This window comes from Ostrinia nubilalis, chromosome 15, assembly GCF_963855985.1.
Source record: "Ostrinia nubilalis chromosome 15, ilOstNubi1.1, whole genome shotgun sequence".
In the NCBI taxonomy this organism is placed as follows: domain Eukaryota; kingdom Metazoa; phylum Arthropoda; class Insecta; order Lepidoptera; family Crambidae; genus Ostrinia; species Ostrinia nubilalis.
In genome coordinates, this window is record NC_087102.1 from 6,456,521 (window position 1) to 6,477,889 (window position 21,369).

At 36.6% G+C, this 21,369-nt stretch overlaps 1 protein-coding gene across 1 annotated transcript in view; it reads left to right on the forward strand.

Annotated features, from left to right (window-relative positions):
• LOC135078847 (dual 3',5'-cyclic-AMP and -GMP phosphodiesterase 11-like) overlaps positions 1–21,369 on the forward strand; it is a 246,710-nt gene that overhangs the window by 188,176 nt on the left and 37,165 nt on the right. Inside the window, exons 8-9 of the mRNA XM_063973411.1 lie at positions 11,632–11,739; positions 13,489–13,737. Coding sequence (XP_063829481.1) covers positions 11,632–11,739; positions 13,489–13,737 — 357 coding nt within the window. The remainder of the gene's footprint in view (positions 1–11,631; positions 11,740–13,488; positions 13,738–21,369) is intronic.

The following is a 21,369-nucleotide window of genomic DNA, read 5'->3' on the forward strand; positions in this document are numbered from 1 at the left end:
TTTGCAAATTTCATGTAATTGCCAATAAAAATATCTAGGATTATAATAAATCTAATGTAACTTCTTCTATGTGGGTTGTAAATAATAAGGCCAACGCCCAACAGTTGACTTGGTTCAGTCGACGATTCGTACTAAGAAATTGTGCTCATAGAATATTTTTCATCAGGCAATCAAGGCATCTACAATATTCTGCAATATTTCATTTGTCCCACCTGAGAATAGAGCCCACGACCTAGATCGAGAGATTTTCCTCCGTAAAATTGAAGCCTTAGCCTAATAAATCACACAATGGTTCACTCATGAATAATTCCTACTAACCTTACACTCGGACTTGACGGTATTCGTCCACGCGTCGATTTTTCACCCCGGAAGATCAATCGGGCGAACCATTCTTCAAGCGATAAGGAATCTCGGTTGGTACAGTCAGCTTCAAATAGTTCGTGATACCCAAAGCAGCCAAAAAGTTCCTACATGTCTTTGTTACGGTTGGAATAAGGTTGTGTTGTCAACTTTTTGGCCACTTTAGTTGTCACGGACTTTTGACGCTAACTGTACGACGAGTACATTATTTGGCCATTTTCGTAAAGCAGTGAATAATGGTTTAAAAGTGGAAAATTTGGAGCAAATGTACAATATACTTACATAAAACGAAACGTCTAGATGGAAGTATAAGCATCGAATAAGTACTTATACTTTGGTATAAGTGCGTTATTATCATAACAATAGTAACCTAGAAAAAATATCACTCTAGGTATTTACTTAGCATTTGTTTAGTGGGTAATGCGATAATATTTTCTGGATTATTCCAACTTTTGACCATGCTTACATGCTTAGTACTTATTTTTGTATTACCTTGGTACACTTATCTAGTATTCAATCTTGCTTTCCTACTAAGGAAAGTCGGCTTTGTCGTATAACTCACTTTATGCTTTGTACTCTAAAAAGGCATTAAATAAGATCTCATCTATCTCGAAATACACCAGTATTATGTTGATTAAATATCAAAGAATAGTACATCTACTTTTGGATTAGCCTCCTGACAATTAACAAAACATTGCAAAGTAAAAAAATAAAAGTGTATACAACAAACAAAAAGTATTAATTCCGTAGCCCTCTTTAAAATTCCGGCTGCAAAAAGCAGCGGAAAATTTTCCAACTGTTAAATAATTTAATTCGACCTCAACGTAGGGAATTTTCTCGTGGTACCAAAGCATCGAGGTGTAGTACACACGAGCAGCTAAATGACTTGCCTTCTACACTTTAGGTGTGAATGCCTTCGTGTCGGCTTTTTAGTTTCTGCAGACTCATTTAGTTTAAAGGTTTTATGATGTTTTTTCCGTGTGCCCTCAGCGTTATAGCTGCGTTTACTGATATTTAGGAAGGAATAAGAAATAAAAATAAAATATCTTAGAACCTACATTTTGGGTGCTTCTAATATTAATGTAATTTTTAACCTTTTTCTCTACACAGTTCAGTCAAAAAGCAACAAAATCAGCCTTTTATTAGATGTTTATACAATTTGAAAAGGTTGTTAAAGAAAAACACGATTAATAATTTAAAACTAAATACAACGTTGCTAATTCTAAATTTTTTGTCCGAAATATAGAAAATTTTAAGTTCATCTCAAGCTCTCAATTTTAGCTCATCTATACAAAAAAGCGGTTAAGATAAAAATTGGAGCTTTGAATTTTTATTCGGTTTACTTTATTTAAGCCTCTCCTCCTCAGCCTCCTTGTCTGAGAGTCTTAACTAAAATGTTCGTCTTCATTTCGGAGGAAAAAGGTAAAACATAAAATAAAAGAAAAGGTTCATCCGTGTGCTCTATCCCCTGTGCTTAGTCGTGATTCGTCAGTACAGTTCAAGGTAAATTATTTCCCACCACTCAACCAGGAGATGTGGCTAAAAATGTTATTCCCGTTTAGCCACCTCATGATGCTGATACTGCCCTGATTTATTGGCTAACTAGGGTTCCAATTTTTACTGCCCATTTGGAAATGTAGCCCCGATTCCCATAGATTATGGTTTTACTGAGTAAAATGTTTGGTGCTCGATGAGACTTTAAGAAAGTAAATACTTAAGCCATTTTAGTGACACAATCGATGTTATTTATAACAAAACAGGTAGTATAGCCCGACCAGGAACATAAAAACCCTGGCATAGAGGCGCGTCAATTGCATTTGATAGTGCAACACTGAGTACAGTCGTACCCGTGTTAAAAAATTATAGGCTAACTTTATGTATCAGGATTCAGGATTACGGGCTAATTTGATATTTTCATAAATTAAGGAAAAATATTATATTATGGGTAACTTGGTTTAAATAAATTAAATGAAACCATCAATCGAGCTAGTAGGATTTATTTTATTATTCATCAATAATCAAATTCAGAACTTGAATATTCAACTACAATGTCTGCTCAAAGTGACAAAAAACTTTAAAACAGGTAGTTGAAACAAACCACAGCTAATTTTCATAGTGGACTGTACTATACGATAAACGTGTCAGTCAATTTGACAACCTTTGTCGGAAACATTATTCAATGAAAATATTGTCCGAACCCTTAGTATTTCTCTTCGACAAATACTTTAACACATTGTGAACCACTTTTCTTTCACGACTATAAAAAGTTATTAGTAATTTAATACACAAAATCAATTGCACACATTTAAAATAAAGTTTGTTTACACTTTGACAGCAATAGACAGTTTAATTATTGACATGCAAGGTGACATATCAATGAAGTTTTCAGTTACTGTTGCCATTAAAATAAATTAGTAGGTACCATTAGTTTTCCGCAACATGGCGAGGGTTTTTATGTTCCTGGTCAGGCTATAGATATTAACTTAACAAAAACTTTCAGGGTTCTATACTTAGATTTAAGAAACCCCAAGAGCTCACACGTGTCTGTCTTTCTCTATATTATAATTTCATGAAATGATAAAGACATTATCGCTTACTTACATAATATCATGCTAAAACTTAACATAGATTGTTCTAAAAATATATTTATTCACGTAATCCAATTAAGCCTGGAACTCTATTGGCGTGTCTGCTCAAAATTTCAGCCAATTACAATAATGTGTCCAAAGGCTTTTAGCGGAATATTCTTAGAATAGCATTACAGGCGTTAGGAATTCTAAAGAACTGTGTCGTTAAAAGAGATAGTATTGTGTAACGAATGAATAAATTTAAATGTTGGTAATTTTCAACTGAGAAGAATAGTTTTAATGTGAAAGAGAAATTTATAAATAAAAGGGTATTAACAGAAAAATAGACTGAATTCTTTTATGATAGGTTTAAATATTAGAATTAGCAAACTTTATTGTAAGCGTCATTGCGTTATTGTCTTTTGTATTCTGCTATCATTTTGTAAATTAATTAACCGCAAATGTAACTTTAATTGGACTTAGCAACTCTACAAATTAGTGGAATTGTCCTTCTTATGTAGGCCCTTAGTATCCACAGTTTAATCAGCAATCGAATCCGACCCGTAAACATGGGATGTTCCCAGAGGAAATTTAAACTGTTTTGTAACTGTTCAGGGTATAAAATCAATCAAAATTTACAATCGGGCAACGGTCAAGGTTACTGGGTCGTCGATCAAAGGCCAAAGCTAATCTCCCGATGGCGTGCGGGATGACTGTCGTGATGTTCTGGCTCGTCTCCAGGCCGACCTTGCCAAGATCCAAGATCAGTTGTGCGTACTCACGCTTGTGCGGTTATGAAAACGTTTTGCATAATGTAAGGGGAAGGCTCGCCATACACGGACAGCTTGAAGCAGCTAGTAACGAAACTACGGAAGCTGTTGGTTTTTGACTGCTATAAGTGACTACAGGTAAAGTAAAGATGTCAATACTACTGTATGGCTAGCCTAAAGGTGCGCTTTCGCTGGTTAATATTGTCATTTATCACAAAGCAAAAGAGTTATTCAAGGAAAGCTATTCTGTGAGTAAATGTAGCTGGCATCCCCTTTTTCTCCTCTCACGGAAACGGTTTTCTTGTAGAATAAATAGGTATCTTTATTTTAATAAAAAGAAACAACCTAACTACTTATTTACGAGTTTAGATAGAAATCGTGTTTTAATCGTGTTCATAAAATCATAAGTGTTTGACTTTATTTAAACTGCACAAAGCAAGTATTTCACTGCAATCTTCTATGGATGTGGACAGAAAATAGCTAGAAATTAACATTCAAAATATCGTAGTCTTCCGATATTGCAAAAAAAAAATGTTTTATTCTTAACCCGTTTCCGCCCAGATTTTAGACTTTATACACGAGGGTGTGATAACGGGACAGATCTCATTATACGTCAGCTGATGTCTTTGCACAAGTTTGTTTGTTCGATCCGTGGAGGGCCGTAACATCGCGCTGCGTCCACACGCGTCTGTGTACTCACTTCACTGGAAAATTGACATTTGCTTGTCAAACTTCGCCCCCGGCTATTTCACGCTCGATTTGTGAGTGCGATTGCCTTAACGACGAATTTTGGATTCATTTAGTAATTTGAGTCTAGAACCTTTTACGCTTTTTGTTTCTTTTTTCGCACTTAGAGCTCCAAAAAAATCCTGCCCACGGTCGGGTACAATGATGAAATGGAATAAAAAAAACAGCCAAAAGGACTATGTGAAACCCTTTGATGTAAATGAGTAATATTGCAATATTTTCTATAATAAACATTGCTGTTGTGGTGAATGCAAACAATTACCTTAATTTATGACTTTCGCAAACTATTTGCCATCGTTACCAATGTCGTAAAGTTGTGTTTATTATGCCGTTTATACGCCCGGTGATAATCGCACGTATCCTCGTTTTGCTAGGGTCGGTAAACGAAAAAAATACATACAATACACAAAGCGGGAATTTGCGCTCATATATTTTATCCTTGGTATATTTTTTTGTTTTGTAAATAGGTACTTACTATGATTTTGTAGCCCAAAGAGAATAACGTCATTGGCTGTATATCTGTGGCATTGTAGCTCATAAATGACTAGACCGATTTTGATGCGGTATTCTAAACATTAAAGCTTTAAAAAATTCAATTTATCATTATGAGTTCAATTTATCTGTTTTGTGATTTTCAAAACAGGTAGGTAGGCATAGCTATTAAAAAAGAAGCAGTCAAATCTAAGGAAGATTCTAAAAAGGCAGCCAAAATATTCGATGATGACGAGTCATTTGAATTTTCATAGCGTTGCCAAATGCCAATAACATAGTAGAGTTATTATCTCAATAAACGATTCTATGCTTTGTTCGTTTACCTACAGCATTTATTCAAGTAGGCATAACAACAAACTGTATTATCATAACAATATCGCTGCTCGAAGGCTGCAGGAAGATCTTTTCTTCGTAATACCATAATGTTTCAAGGAAAACGAACAAAAAGAGTAATTTTATTTTGATAATTAAATACGTAATAAACGTTATGTTATTTATTTTTATGACAATATTTATGTTTTTAAAGATATGGCATTATACTTTGTACTTTTGTTAAAAATGTGTAAGAAATAATTAACTGAGTTCAATTTGTATTTTGTCAGTTTTGTAATTTTTCAAATCAACAATTGGATCGTCAATTTTTATATTAACAATCAAGATGTTACCGCGGTAATATCAAACGAAACTTGATCAAAGTTCTTACATTTCGATTCCTAGTTTTGCGTTCTGCAAACTCTATCCAAGGCAACCTATACACGAGTTATAGGTCTAGGTCCTAACTCAGTGCCTGAGGCATGGAAGCGGCACGGGAGGGTGTTTTTGATGAGTCAAATGTCAGCGAGACTTCAGTACGGGTAGCACGAAAAACTTGCGAGTTCGAATCGTTTTAGTCCAGTCAATGAATGCTTTAACGACGGTGTAGATAGAAATCCGTGGAACACAATTACTGACCTCGGGACTTTATTAAGACTAGTTAGGAGGTGAACATAGCAAAAGTCCCCGCCCTTAGCCCTTGAGCCGGCGGGGAGAGGGGGGTTTAAAGGTACTACTTTTCGGTTTTTCGCTTAATCCTCGGAAAATATGCGTCCTAGTGACATGACTACTATGAACCAAAAAAAGCTTATTCAATTTACTACAGGTGAGACAGTCAAGTTTTTCTATATCTTTTATAGTTTTCACGGCATCTGCTCTAGAAGGTCTATAATGTTGGAAATTTTATTTTTGTCTTACATGTTCCCATCAGGAGAAAATCGACTAAATCAACATTAAGCAAACATTTTGGACATGCGGGAGCATGTTAAGCCTAGTTCCAGGGAGGGGACTGCATCGTGCGTATATTTAGACGACCCAATTGGAGCCACTTTTGACTCCTCATCACTCAAAAACTACCGTGCATTAACACTTCAAATTTGGCTCATGTGTTGAGACTTGCAAGATAAACATCAGTTTCAAATTTCATAAATATACCTCAAACGGTTATTTAGGTATTGACGTTCAAAAATCGACATTTAGAACACTTAAATCTATCTATCACCTGTGAAATGTTAAAATTTACTGGTTTTTTATTTGTTCCTTTGTATTTACACATCTACCTATCTGGATGCCAAATTTGAACCTTCAAGGTGATCTGGAAGTTGTTAGAATTTGGTCTATAGGTCAGATATGTAGATTTTTGGACGTCAATATCTAAAGAACCGTTTGAGGTATATTTATGAAATTTGAAGCTGATGTTTATCTTGCAAGTCTCAACACATGAGCCAAATTTGAAGTGTTAATGCACAGTAGTTTTTGAGTGATGAGGAGTCAAAAGTGGCTCCAATTGGGTCGTCTAAATATACGCACGGTGCAGTCCCCTCCCTCGAACTAGGCTTAACATGCTCCCGCATAGGGTTGCCAGGTCCAAAATCACAAAAGCCGGACTTTGTGTTTCATTTGTTTGGCCGGACATTTTGCCCTAAAAGCCGGACATGTGACCGGGGGGGGGGGGGGGGGGGTGCAATCAGTGTCAGCTCATGAGTTCGGTTCGGTTGCTAACCAACACCCTGATGCGTGCGCTTCATATGATTCTGTGGCTCGACTTTCGCCTGGCGCGGCAACCAAATAAAAAGCCTAACAAAAGCCGGACAGGCCGGACAAGGCAATATTTGGCCGGACAAGACCCTAAAAAGCCAAACATGTCCGGCTAAAGCCGGACGCCTGGCAACCCTACTCCCGCATGTCTAGAATGTTTGCTCAATGTTGATTTAGTCGATTTTCTCCTGATGGGAACATGTAAGACAAAAATAAAATTTCCAATATTACAGACCTTCTAGAGCAGATGCCGCGAAAACTATACAAAATATAGAAAAACTTGACTATCTCACCTGTAGCAAATTGAAAAAGCTTTTTTTGGTTCATAGTAGTCATGTCACTAGGACGCATAGTTTCCGAGGATTAAGCGAAAAACCGAAAAGTGGTACCTTTAAACCCCCCTCTCTCCGCCGGCTCAAGGGCTAAGGGCGGGGACTTTTGCTATGTTCACCTCCTAACTAGTCTAAATAAAGTCCCGAAGTCAGAAATTGTGTTCCACGGATTTCCATTTATAATGCTTTATTGACTGGACTATTTGCGTATTCGACAAAGTTCGATACTCAACCTTCGAATTAAACGATAATGTGACAATTTTGATTCTCAAAATAAGTTTCGTGCAACCATTTCTCATACTAAGTTCATTTTACGACACGCTCATAAGGGCGCTGTTGTAGTTTTCGTACTAAATCTTTTGATGGCGATTCGAATACGCAAGCGATTCGACCTCGAAAGTGTTTCGTTTGTATGCTCTGTCACTGTCACGTCAAAATCACCCCTCCCATGCCGCTCCCATACCTCAGGCACTGACTGAGCATTTCACGTAGCCCAAGAAATATAAAATCTCAAAGCCAGAAAAGTTGTAACTGAATCAAATTTCATACAGTGGTTACGGCTATTGACTTCTTGCAAAACTTTTTGTTTTAAACAGTTTGTCAAAGTATACGCTTATTGGAGTTCTGCGCGACTGAACTTCACGTTTCTGGTAGTAATATGGACTTGGTCCACCAGAAACGTTTCGCAAATTGGACTGGAAAGGATAAGTTAGTTTTATTGCTTTTGAGACTGATCAATCAATAGTAATCAAAACTTCTCTATTATGTAGATACGTTACATATATTTACACACTTGTTGAACCGGATTTTAGGTGCCCTTTTGGGCTTTATAGGCGTCTTATATGACTATCAACCGACGCCTATCTAAGTACGCTACGAAGCACGGAATCATTTATTGGAATCCCACCTTAAATAAACTGGAAACCATCACAAAAAGTGATGATTCATATCATGTATTCCAACTTGGAATTGAACCCATCTAGGAAACGTATCCAGGACCTCTGGATCAAGAGAGTTGAACTTCCTAATCATTAGACCAGTAGCGGCGTAAGGGGGGGGCGGTGGGGGCGGTCCGCCCCGGGTGCCAAGCATCAGGGGGTGACACAAGTCGCGCAGATTAGTACTCACTGGCACATCTGCATGGCAAATCTGCGGTCTGTCATGATACGGGGAGGAGGGAGGGGGGTTCGATTGTCTTTCAATCTTCGAATCGATAAGTTACCCCAAAATCCTGGGGGGGGTACTAGGGGGTGCCTTAAGACTTGTGACGGGGGGGAGGGGGTGATCGCCCCGGGTGCCAACCCATGCTACGCCGCCACTGCATTAGACCAATAAGTCTTGAGGTTCAAGAACAGAGACGATGTTTTAAACTTTCTACTTGTTTCTATGTTATTCTTACCATAAATGGCTTAAACGATCTTGATCATTCGATTGTGCGGTGTTCATCAAGTCAAGCATAATTTAATTTGCGAGTCGGACCCTGGTTGCAGTTTGCCCAATCTGCGAAGAACCAGTGAACGATTTAAAACCAATCCGGCCAGTTGTCAGTAGGATGTAATGAACGGTGCCCGCAGATACGGCGGTTTGGCTTACGGCCATATGTCTGGATGTGGTTTTCCACAACCATGCTCGTGCGCTGAACGTGTTAACCCTTACTCAGCTCTGGCGCATATATTCCCACTAAAATTTGAACCGTATTTTACTTATTGTAAAGTCGAAAACCAGTGAAAATTTTCAATGTGCTTTGCCATAAAGGTTTTAAGGGACGTATTGTGCCAGCCGCTTCTGTCGTAAATTCGGATACAGTGGATTGGTTAAATTGATTTCTTTGTCGAAACATTGGAATGTTGTTGTCAGAAGCTGTAGGTTCGAAGTTGCCGGGAATATTGTTTTGGAAATTGAACTGGAATCTGGAACCCAATTTGGGCTGGAGATTTATAGGCTCTCTGGCTAATAAGTCGTGGACAGGGCTGCTGTTAAAACTTCATTGGAAAGGAATGGTTTTCGAATTAAATTGAAAATTATCCCAGGGGATTGATTTACTAGGAATACTTACAGGACATAAATTTATTTACTGTGGCCTTCATCTGCCTATTGTAACTAAATAAGACAACTCATCTTCAGTTTCTTGACTTTTCAATCAAAGATAGGTTTTCTCATGTCTATAAATACGTAGAAATCTCTATAAATACGTAGAAATCTCGGTGTCCATGTTAAACGGCTTTATTTGTCACAAAATTTGCCTATTTCTCCTGGCGCGGACTATACCTAGACAAATAATTAATGATGTAGGTAAAATACCGGTAATTACTATACACCAGTACTGAGTTTACCTACTTCTTACATCCAACCAGTAGCACTTAAAGCGCTTAGTGTTGAAGAAGCAATTTAAATACGAGAGGCATTGAGACTGGAGGACAGTTGCGGTTTGCGGCCGGCGCGGACCAACTCTGATTACGCTCTTAGGCTGGCATTATGAAACTGTACTCAAAACTAGTTTCAATCTTAAGCTTAGAAGCAAGGCTGTGATTGTTTGAACTTACATTTTAAGCTCTTGCTATTCCCGAGTGTTGAATATTTGATTGGCATTTCACGGGCCTTGAGAAATTCTATTAGGTAATTTCAAGAAACAGAACATTAGCACAATTGATAAATGAAATGGTAATTGATAAATGAAATGGTTTAGGATCACCAAATTTTATTGGAGTGACGCCATTAAAGTTTTTTAGCTATTACGAGACTTGAATTAGATATGCCATTGGAAATGCCTTTAAAGTGTGTTGAATTTTTGGAAGACTACATTACCAGTTTATATTGATCCTGTAAGGTTCATCATAATAATTTCTGGCGACTACTACTGGGCCACAGCCCTCTCTAATTTAGCAAAGATAGGCCCACGCTGGTCAGATGATTTGGGAAAGCCAGATATTTGCAAAGGACATCATCCATTTTGGTCCAAAATCAAAAGTGCCGGCCAAAAAATAAAAGTGCTGTATTCTGATAGAATACGTCCGCCTTAGCATTTATTACTATGGCACCAAAGCTGTAGCACCACTGTGCATCGTAGTATTTGAGCTCTAAAAATATATGAAACGACTGACTTTGATCTCAAATACTACGATGCACAGTGGTGCTACAGCTTTGGTGTCATAGTAACAAATACTAAGGCGGACGTATTCTGTCAGAATACAGCACTTTTTTTTTATTGGCCGACATTTTTGATTTTGAACAAAAAATGTATGAATCGTCGATGAATTTTAGATCTCAAATACTCGACGCATAGTGGTGCTACAGCTTTGGTGCCATAGTAACAAATGCTAAGGCGGACGTATTCTGTCAGAACACAGCACTTTTTTTTTATTGGCCGACACTTTTGATTTTGAACAAAAAATGTATGAATAATCGATGACTTTTAGATCTCAAATACTCGACGCACAGTGGAGCTACGGCTTTGGTGCCATAGTAACAAATGCTAAGGCAGACGTATTCTGTCAGAATACAGCACTTTTTTTTTGTTGGCCGGCACTTTTGATTTTGGACCAAAAATATATGAAACGTGGATGATGTCCTTTGCCCCTTAACCGCCTCTTACGGCATCCACGAGAAGAGTGGAAGTGGCCTTATTCTTCTCTACAATGTTTATTATTAAAACTAACTAGTAGTAACTAAGTGACTAAGCTGGCGCAGCAACCCAAATTGAGTCTTTGCCGACAATAAGGGCTATATTTCACCGGGACACTATGGCGGCGCAACCAGTCGCCGCTACCAACAAAATGTATACAGCTTTGCGCAACCAAACGGACACCAGGTGAGTAACTCTCTATAGAGCTGTATACATTTTGTTGGTAGCCGGCAACTGATTGCGCCGCCATGGTGTCCCGGTGAAATATAGCCCTAAGGCCCCCCGCGCACTACGCAGCAGCCTAGCTGTGGTAGCCAGTCAATCCGGTATATGAACACTCTAGGCTGCCTAGTGTGTGGGCCCCCATATACCGTCATTATGTCGACTGGCTGCCGCAGCCACGCTGTCTGGTGCTCGGGGTCGCTAAGAGTCTCCATATCGGTTCTGCGCCATCTCTCGCCAGTTAAACGTGACTATTCCCATCTCTCGTTCATACCGCTGCAACTCCTGTGTAGCCAGGATCTACAGTTTGACCGCCAATAAAATCCCCGCCAATAAAGTCAAGGTCAAGTTTGTCCTAGGGGAAAGTTAGGAAGAACATAGGAGGAGTTCGAAGTTAAGGTTCGCCAGTTACCGACAGTTTATTAATTTATTATTCTCTTTTGTTGTAGGACGAGAGATTCAACCACGACATCGACCAGCAGACCGGCTACAAGACGCGGTCGCTGCTGTGCATGCCGATCAAAGACATCAACGGAGAGGTTATCGGGGTCGCACAGGTAAAATGCACTTTATTTATCATATTAAAAAGGATTATTATTCAATGAATTTTGAAGGGACCAAAATTCATGTTATGAATATGTGTAATGAGATTAGTTAACATTGCAATAATAATATCGAGGTTTAATACTCATGTCAGTATTTAGGTTTGAATGAGAGAAATTAAAATGAAATTAATACCTCGCTGAACTCATAAAGTAGGTATTTTTTACGGAATCAGGGAAAATTTAAAACTCATTGATTAAAGTATTAGTAGTACACATACATACATACATATTCCTTAAATACTTTTATTACATTTCAGTATTACGTAATGTAATTTTCTTTGTCGATTTTAAATAAAAAAATACATCAAACGCGATTTGTGTTACACAATATTATTAATTTCTATTATCAAGATTTGTTACCCCAAACAACAGGGGCTTATCGTCCGCCCAAGGAAAAGAAAAATTTCGCTTAACATCGGGGAGATATCAAAAAAGTTTCCTCCTTTTATCACGTGAAGTTATAAATATCCCGACGTGGAATTGAAATGTTAGCAAAACTCGGAATTATCTCACCATCTGCCGGTGAGCGAGGGCTCTTTAAGGCACAGACGGGATATAACGGCCAGTTCATCTAGAAAAGTATTGTATTATTTATTACTACTCCAAAAAAAAACATACTGTCATTACTTACGTTGGGTTTGCACCATCTTACTTTAACTTTCAAAAGTATGTCAACTTTGCCTTTTCCTCAAAGAAGAAAAAAACCAAACCAAAAAAAATTATGACTCAAAACTTTTAACCAAAATGCATGATCACGGTGTTTGATAATGTTGATCGGTGATCAACATCATCTATGAATGAATAAGAATAAGGATTTAATTATTGGCACGCAAAATATTTATTTACAACGATGCAAAAAGACGCAGTGTGTCAAATAGGTCCGCGACTGATACTGATTTTCAGCAAGGACCTTTATTTGGGGCATTTTTCAGCAAGGACGTGTGTACATAAAGTACGTACTCGTAGCTAAAGTTCAAGACAATTATCATCTATTTGACAATGAATTACCTACCTGTTCTCTTTTGGATATGCGAAAATTAATAAATACATAAATTTAATTATTATGTTCAGAGTTTAATCAGTTCAGTTGGTATATTCCATTGTTCCCTTTGTCAATTCATCGAAACTAATTAATATAAATTCCTCGTGACTTAAAGTTAATTCGTTTGTAATGATTCAGTCAATTCATTTAGCGAAAACCCCCTTTATTCTGTGGTTTACCAATTGAAATATCAAATGTTGAATTTCTCTACCATGCCACTTAGTACTGGTTATCTTGCTTTCTAAAAATATATTTGTTCTGAAATGTATAAATTGTACACATGACCCTGTGGTATCTTATGTTGTGTGTGTACTATGTTTTGTGCTGTGTAAATGAACTCATTTATAATTTGAAAATATCATACAATACAAAATCTCGCCACTTTTGTGGCGGAGTTTTGGACTGACACCGTGTAGGTTTGTTGTCGACACTACAAGGAGAAGATACAAAATAGCATCTATTAAAACGACATAATATTCCACAAAAAATTCTCTTTCGCGCCTTAAAAATACAGTCTTCAACACATCACTGTACATTTTTGTTGAAACAGTACATACTTATAAAATAAGATTGAAGTCCTTGTGACCCCCATAAAGTACAATTCTTTGATACTAAAATACTAATTCTCATCACAAATCTACATCAGCGCCCCTTTCCAGGTGATAAACAAACAGAACGACGGCCCGTTTACGGCGAACGACGAGAAAGTGTTCGCCTCCTACCTCCAGTTCTGCGGGATCGGGCTCCGGAACGCGCAGCTGTACGAGCGGTCCCAGCTGGAGGTGAAGCGGAACCAGGTGCTTCTGGATCTGGCGCGGATGGTGTTTGAGGAGCAGAGCACCATCGAACACATGGTGCTGAGGATACTGACGCACACTCAGAGCCTCATCCGCTGTCAGCGAGTACAGGTAATTAGCGTTTTAAGTAGAGCACGCCAAACTTGGCCGAGTTGCACCACCTTATTTTAGCCGTGACAATAACCATAACCAGTATTTTTGTATTTAGTTTGACAAACTTTTGACATCTGTTAAAATTACAGTAAGATGGTGCAACCCAGCCTTAAAGAGAAGGAAGTACTAGACAAAAAAGTCGAGCCTTTTTGGGACATATAAAATAAAAAGCCCGTTTTCCATCAAAGCAGTTTTCAGTGGAATCGGTTAGACAAGGCTTCACACTTTTCTTCGCTAATTTAGTGGAAATCGGCCTAAAGTGATGACAAGAGCGTAATATTTAAAGAAATTGTCTGGTAAATTGTGTGAAAAACGCTTACCTAGTTTTTTTTTAATTTTACTAGTTTATATTATTCCTAAATATCAAAATTAAGGCTTGAACCATAGAATAAATAAAAAAATACATAATATGTGAATTGACACGAGTTTGACACGTGGCGTATTAGGTACATTTTTTCATTGGAAATCCTATGATAACCCTTCGGCGGAAAATGCGTAATGGATACATTTTCTTTATCCTTATTCTTTTACTTGGAACACATCAAAAGCCCATGCGTTTAATGTCGAGTATACAATTTCTCAGAATCAATTTCTCAACCGTTCTGTCATGTAAATACGTTTTGCGCACATCGAATTCGACATGTGATAGAATTGTAACGACTACCCATTATCACTCCCATAAATTTAAACGGTGATAGCATTTCGTAGTAATTGATTCTGTGTTTAATCAACCGCGTACACGGAACAAAAGGTTTCAGCCAGTCGTATTAATCGGATATCCTTTTCAAATGTTCGCGCGTTGTGTATTATGAAAATTAATTCAATACAGATGAATTAGGCGGTTTTGTGTGCAAACACGGAGGCGGGGAAGGTGTTATTAATAATTTGAATACCGAAGCGAAATTTGTTTAACGGTTCATTTATTTAGGTTAGGATTTTGAAGAATTTGGACGGCAGATGAATTTGTTCTTTTAGCAATGTTCGGATATTGCCAATAAATTCCATACTCTCGGATATTTTATAAAAAGTATCGAATAATTTAAAATTGTCCACGGCTTTTCCTTGTGACGCTCTATAATTACATTATGGAAATATGTATACGCCAGGTACTATTTTTAGTTAGTTGTATTATTAGGTGTAGGTATTACATCTTGACATTTGAATATTGATACAGACATTAAGCAGGTCCTGTTATCTGTATCTAAATATATCATGACTAATTGGCATTCACACTGACATTGTTGTCGAGAGCCTGATACGAGTAACTTGCTAATTAGGTTTTCAAAAGCATCCCTTTGTTTTAGGTGCCGTCTTTATAATTATAAAACTTTACTTTGGAAGTTAGATAAAATTAGTCTGATGAGGTTAACAAATGGACTGAGAAATTAACTTATGAATAACTTATCTACTTCTTTTATGAATTTTTACTAATCATCAATGAGCAATGAACAATTTCTGGAATAGAAAATATGACCATACCCTATAGAGATTTAAAAGCAATTGTAGAAAATTAGTGAGTATTTATTTTTATTTTTTTTGATTTTAGTAATTTGTATTGCACAAATTACTAATAGTCCCGTTAGCCCCTCATACTAAGCTAAATATGCTTGTGTCACGAGTAGGCTCACCACAATAGTCGAGCGGCGGCGGGATTCGAACCCGCGTTCCCCGATCAATAGTCGGCCATTCCAACCCCTTCACCGCTCGGCTATCGGGGTTTCGTAATTATAAATTGTTTCGCACAAAATACCTAATACGGCCTTATTATTTTTTCATGATTTCGGCTTTCGCGATTTGTATTTATTTAGCATTTAATTATAACGAAGGCATTGCTAAATTACTAAGTGCTTCTAGAAACTCCATACGTATTTTGCTTTCAAATTGCTTGATTCATCCATCTTAGTTGGTGCCTCGGTACATCGGATTAATGATGATATAAATTACGTGTTATATCAATACGGCTGAGCATTTACAAGACGCGCCGTGAGTTATAAGGTGTCGATTAATGGTTCTAGTTTATAGGGTCCCTTAGTTCGCAGGAATAAATGTATAAATTAGTACTAGAAAAGAAATGGTTAACAAATGAGATTTTCATTGTAATTAAGAACCAGTCAAAAATACAGTGTGAGTCACGATAAAGTGTACATATGAAAATAGATGAAACTAGACCTATTTTTGTCGACAAAAAAGAGGTCAATTTTTATTTTATAGAATTTATTTTCTTCCGATTACTTATTGTAAATAACTTTTAAACTAAGAGGTATACCCTGATAAAATAAAAACAGTGATAATGCTAAATAACAGGCGATACTAAAAAAATACATAAAATACTCAGAAAATGCCAACAAATAGTAAAAAAAAAAATTATATAAAAAAGCTTTTAAATTCGTGTTTTTTTGGTTATTTGATAAATTTCTCCAAAAAAAAGCCCCTTTATCAGGTGGTTTTTATTACTTTGTATTATTCTCTATCGTATTACCTTTGTAAAACCAAAAATTGCATGTCTCTATCTCTAATACAACATTTGCTATGATCGTTTGAACAAAGGCCTGCCACCACATTCTTCTCAAAGATATGGTACAAATATGTGCGGAACTATACATTGCAGTCACCCTTTTCCTTCGGTAGCCTGACACTGTCGGCCGGTCGCCTATCTGACGCCGGCGATCTGAATTTAATCCACGCCATCTAGCCCCAGACTAATTAAGGGCAGAAGTGCAACGACATTGAGCTTGCAAACGCTAGACGTGTTTATAGCTACTTTACGGTTCATTGGTTTTAGTTGTCGGCTTGATAATTACACCAATTATTTTTGAGTTAGGTAAGGTTTCCAAAATTTATTAAATAGTCGTTACACATAATCTTGAGAAAATACGCTACCGGATGATTTTAAATATAACACAAACTTTTTTCTTTTTCACACTGTTTCACCTCATTTGAAACAATCAACTGTAGAGTACTCTTTGAATTTGATTAAAATAATGATGTATGCAAATAACGGATATTTGCATGTTATTCGACGCTCATTTGTAATTCATTTAGGTACCTAATTAACGTTAAAACTATTTAGCTACATGCATCAGTAACGCTTTCAATTGCAGCTGTAAATATGCCAGCTAAAGTTTGTTTTTGAATACATTTGAATGCATTTTAGAGGCGCCGTCATTATTTACCATTATGCCACAGAGATGCACACCGCAGTAGTTGATTTATAAGTGTCGCGTATGTACATTTTCAGATCTTTCATTTTAAAATTAATTAGCTATCGGTTCAGTCCTAAATTACTCTTAGTCTATGATCATTGATCATACTATTATTTAAACGTCGTCTGGCGGCGCCAGTAATTTGCTAATTAGTTAATTCTTTGTGTAATAAAATAAAGACAGGAGACTATTTTTTTATAACCTAATTAAAATTCCGAAGACTCCTGCAAAACGAGATCACTGTTATTGAAAAGTTTCGATTGTTTTTGTAAAAATACTGATAAACACGTTTTCATAAATTAAGGCATCGGACTGATGTGACTATGTATTTTAAAACATCAAGAATTTTTTGGTCAGTGGAAATTAATTCATGTAGAGCGTGTAGGAAGTCTCTCTTAGTGAAATTAAAACTTGTTAATGAAGGGTCAAATCCTTTTTTAATCCTTCGTCTATGACTTGCCACTTCTGTCTCTCTAATGTTAGTCTATGGCAATGCTATGATTGAAACGTCGGGCGGCGCCAGAGCCCTATCGCGGTCATCGGAGCCACCGGCAGAATGCTAATTGTAGTTCATCTGTCGGCTGCCATTCAGCCGCTCTGAATCCTAAATTAGGTGACAAGACAGTCGATAAGGAACATCTGTCTTTTGTGGTATCAATGACACGATGTTTTGTGTGTGTAGTCCTTGTAATTCGTTGGTGCTCTCAAGGATAGGGTGGGAAAAGAAGTTATCCGATAGCATAATTCATCGATAAATCAAAGGATAATAAGAAAACGTGATCTGTTAGCGTAGAACTGATCTGTAACTGTAAAATGAACTTGGATCTAGGCAATGTCAGCATCAGATGGAGCAGCTAGAAAACATAGTCCAGCGGTGGACTTTCACGTACTGAATATTGATAGAGTTATCGCTTATTTGACTACAAAAGCTTCTAACACTTCTTCTTCCGTGTGGGTTGTAATTGTAATATATCTGTCTCTAACACACCGTGTGACGGCTACTAAATATTAAATGTGGTCCTAGAACGCTGTAACGTTTGCCATTTCAATGGGTACTCACAATATTATCATCTCTCCTATTATAAAACATATTTTGAACTCTTCTCAAGCAATATTTTGTGTCATCTTGCTTCATCAATTACCCTTTTAGATTTGTACACTATTAATCCTAAATAGAAAGTAAGTATACCAAGCTCATAGAATCCAATATAAGTCTGTTACAAAACACTGAAATCACCCATTGTTTAAACAAACAAACGCTTATTCTTTAAAGTATTAGTATAACTATAACAAATGAGATTACCCATCTAGACGCCGTTTGCAATAATAAAAAGGACATTATACGGGATGGGCGCAGAAAAATGAGACTCTTTTGTGGGTGTACACTGGGAGGTAACGAAAATGTTTATTAGTAAATCCTTTTTGCACTTATCCTTGCGACTTTTGTCTGACGTCCATTTGGAAATGAGGGTCGCTGAACCAGAAAAATCAAGGGACACTGGGTTTTCTGTGTACCTAAACCTACTTTTTGTGTTCACTGAAGTCGTATCTCATCCAAATTAAAAAACACAAAGAAGAACATAGGCTAATTTTGCACGCGCAGTGGTCGCCACCGTGCACGCTATCGCGTACGCAGGCTGAACGCGTTGGTTCGGCCGAACCTTAAATGTGAGAGCCCTATGTCTTGCCTTTTTTGAATATTTTGAAATCTCGGGACTGGAGCCTCTCTTGCAAAAGAAAGTCAGATATTTTATATAGCAAAGATAGTAGAGCGACCGTATGTCTCCAACATTTAACCCTTAAGTAACATCGTTATTTTTGGTTACACATTGAACACCCTGGGGTAAAAAATAACCACAAGCGGAAATTGAAAAATTTTACGTAAATATTTAAAATCAATTCAATTTGTGATTTATATGTATTAGCGGGCTCACTAAATTATACGATTGCTTTAAAAAATCGTCCATCAAGCATAAATAAACATCTAAAATCAATCATAACAAGAAACAAAGAATTTTTCATTTGCAACTAATAGTCTCCACAATGGTCTTCTAGAAAAATCTTGGAAAGTTATTATGGGGACCAAAAACTAACACTAATCGGACATTGAATAGATGCTTTATACACATTTTAAACTCAAAGTCAAATAAAATGAAAATTTCTGGACTTATAACAAAGCAAAATAAAAAAACTTGTTTTTTATAAAATTATCAGAAATCATTTTTCATTTTAATTTATCCCAAATTATTGTTTTCAAAACACATCAAACACACTGAATTATTACGTAATAATCACTTTTGAGCTCTATTTCTGTGTCGAATTTATGAACGCTCTGTTCTGAGGGGATGTCTTCAAACTTCGAAAAGTATCATGTAAATCAGGCTCTATTTATCTCTCTGCATTCTCGAGACAACTGGCTACTTGATATTCATATAAATATTGACTCATTTTGTTTAAATATTATAAAAACCTATTAATAACATGTTAGGTGATGATAAATTAAAGCTTGCGTAACTAACACCCTGGGGTAAATTTCTACCCCACCTACCTGTAAAAGCCAAACGGATGATTTTTACACATTCCGCGTCTACGAGCTTAAAGCGCACGCTCTGCATTGAGAATACACAAAACGATATTACAGTAGATACGCTAGAAAAAAAGATATGTACATTTTTATGCGCCTGGGGTAAAAAATTACCCCACGGTGTTACTTAAGGGTTAAGTTCAAATCCTACTGTACCATAGATCTAAGAACGAATTGACTTTGCAAATCCTTTCAACCGCCTCTCAATCTACTTCATTTGAAACGATGAATGTAATCTAGACTTGATTAGTAAAATGTATTATCAAACGTATTCGAGCTTAACACAACAATGTATGTTATTTGATTGGCGACAAGCCAAAACATCCTTCTATTGTATAACCGCAACATTGTGCTCAACATGATACATAACTTATTTCAAGTATGACCTACAATGTACCGTCGCCAGCACATTATACTATACATTTCTGCTGGAAAATAGAACTTATAATAACTTACATAAGATGCTATCGTGCTTAGCTTGATGTCATCGTCCGTACTTTACGTAGTAAACAGTTTTGGCACTCGCATCCAACAAAGTAAGTGGTGCAGTGGTTTGATATAAAATTGCAAGCTTATGAATTTATGAATGAAAAGTTTTAAAATTTAAAACAATTTCTGAACTAGTGGCGACGGTCGGACTTTGAGTAAAAGCTGAGCTATAATGTGATGAATTTAATTGAGTATATCTCCATATTTTAAGAGCCCAAGATATCAAGATAATACTTTATGGAGATATGGCTTCATAGGAAAGCTGTTCAATTCAGATATCGTTGCCGAAGAATGTGTAAAAGTAAAAAGCGTTTAAGTATGTATAAGTCTTTATGTCGCATTATTCCTTTTTACGCGACTACAATTTACGACCCTCTTCGACGAGGGTAATAATATAAAATACGTCTAAATATTAATAAGTCTATGGTGCGAAATTGCAAGTGACAAAGCGATTTTATGCATAGCCATCAATTTTAATCTGGCAAATCCCCTCCGTTATCCAACCATTTGGATTTTCCAAGAGCTTTTATGAATTTAGTTTAAAAATTCCTTCGAATTTTTCCATTTAAAATGAAAGAGAGAACTGTTGTATTATAAAATTTCGCGCTGTATAGATTCATTTGAGGCGTTATCGTTTTATTTTATTAAAATATGTGAGATAACTTTTTATTTTGCATTTAATTTCAGTTCTAGCTAAAAATGACGCTTAAAATGGGTTAAGTTACTTTTAACCTTCATGCTATAAGAAGCCTTTTTTAGAAGATTTCTTTTTCATATTTTTTAGGGATAGTACATTAGTAGAGCTACCTCCCCTAGCAGTTTGATTCACCCATTCTGGGACATCCTGTAGAATGAGTGGGTCCAATTATTAATATTACATCAATAACTAAATGTCGGCCAAGATAATCGGATAACTCGATCCAAAGTATCGTATGTCTTGATCAATCGTGCCGTCGTGCCATCGCTCGAGTCGGACTTCGAAATACAAGTGGCGGAAAAAATATGATTACGATTTATCATCTGACGAAAATGGCCGTACAATTTGATACTTTTCCGAGATGATGGATCATTTTGATCGATGGATATCTATCGATATAAGTTGGCGAGATACATAGATAGATTGTGGGTACTTTAAGAGGGCTAATCATGTAATTACCGTAATCATTTTTGTTCGATGTCCAAAATATCATGTTGTTATCAGAAAAAGAAATGATTGATTATGTGATAATGATGGCGCATTCAAAAAGGATACTTGTATTTTTGATAGGTAAATGCATCAATAGATGTTTTAATTTCATTATCATTGTTATGTGG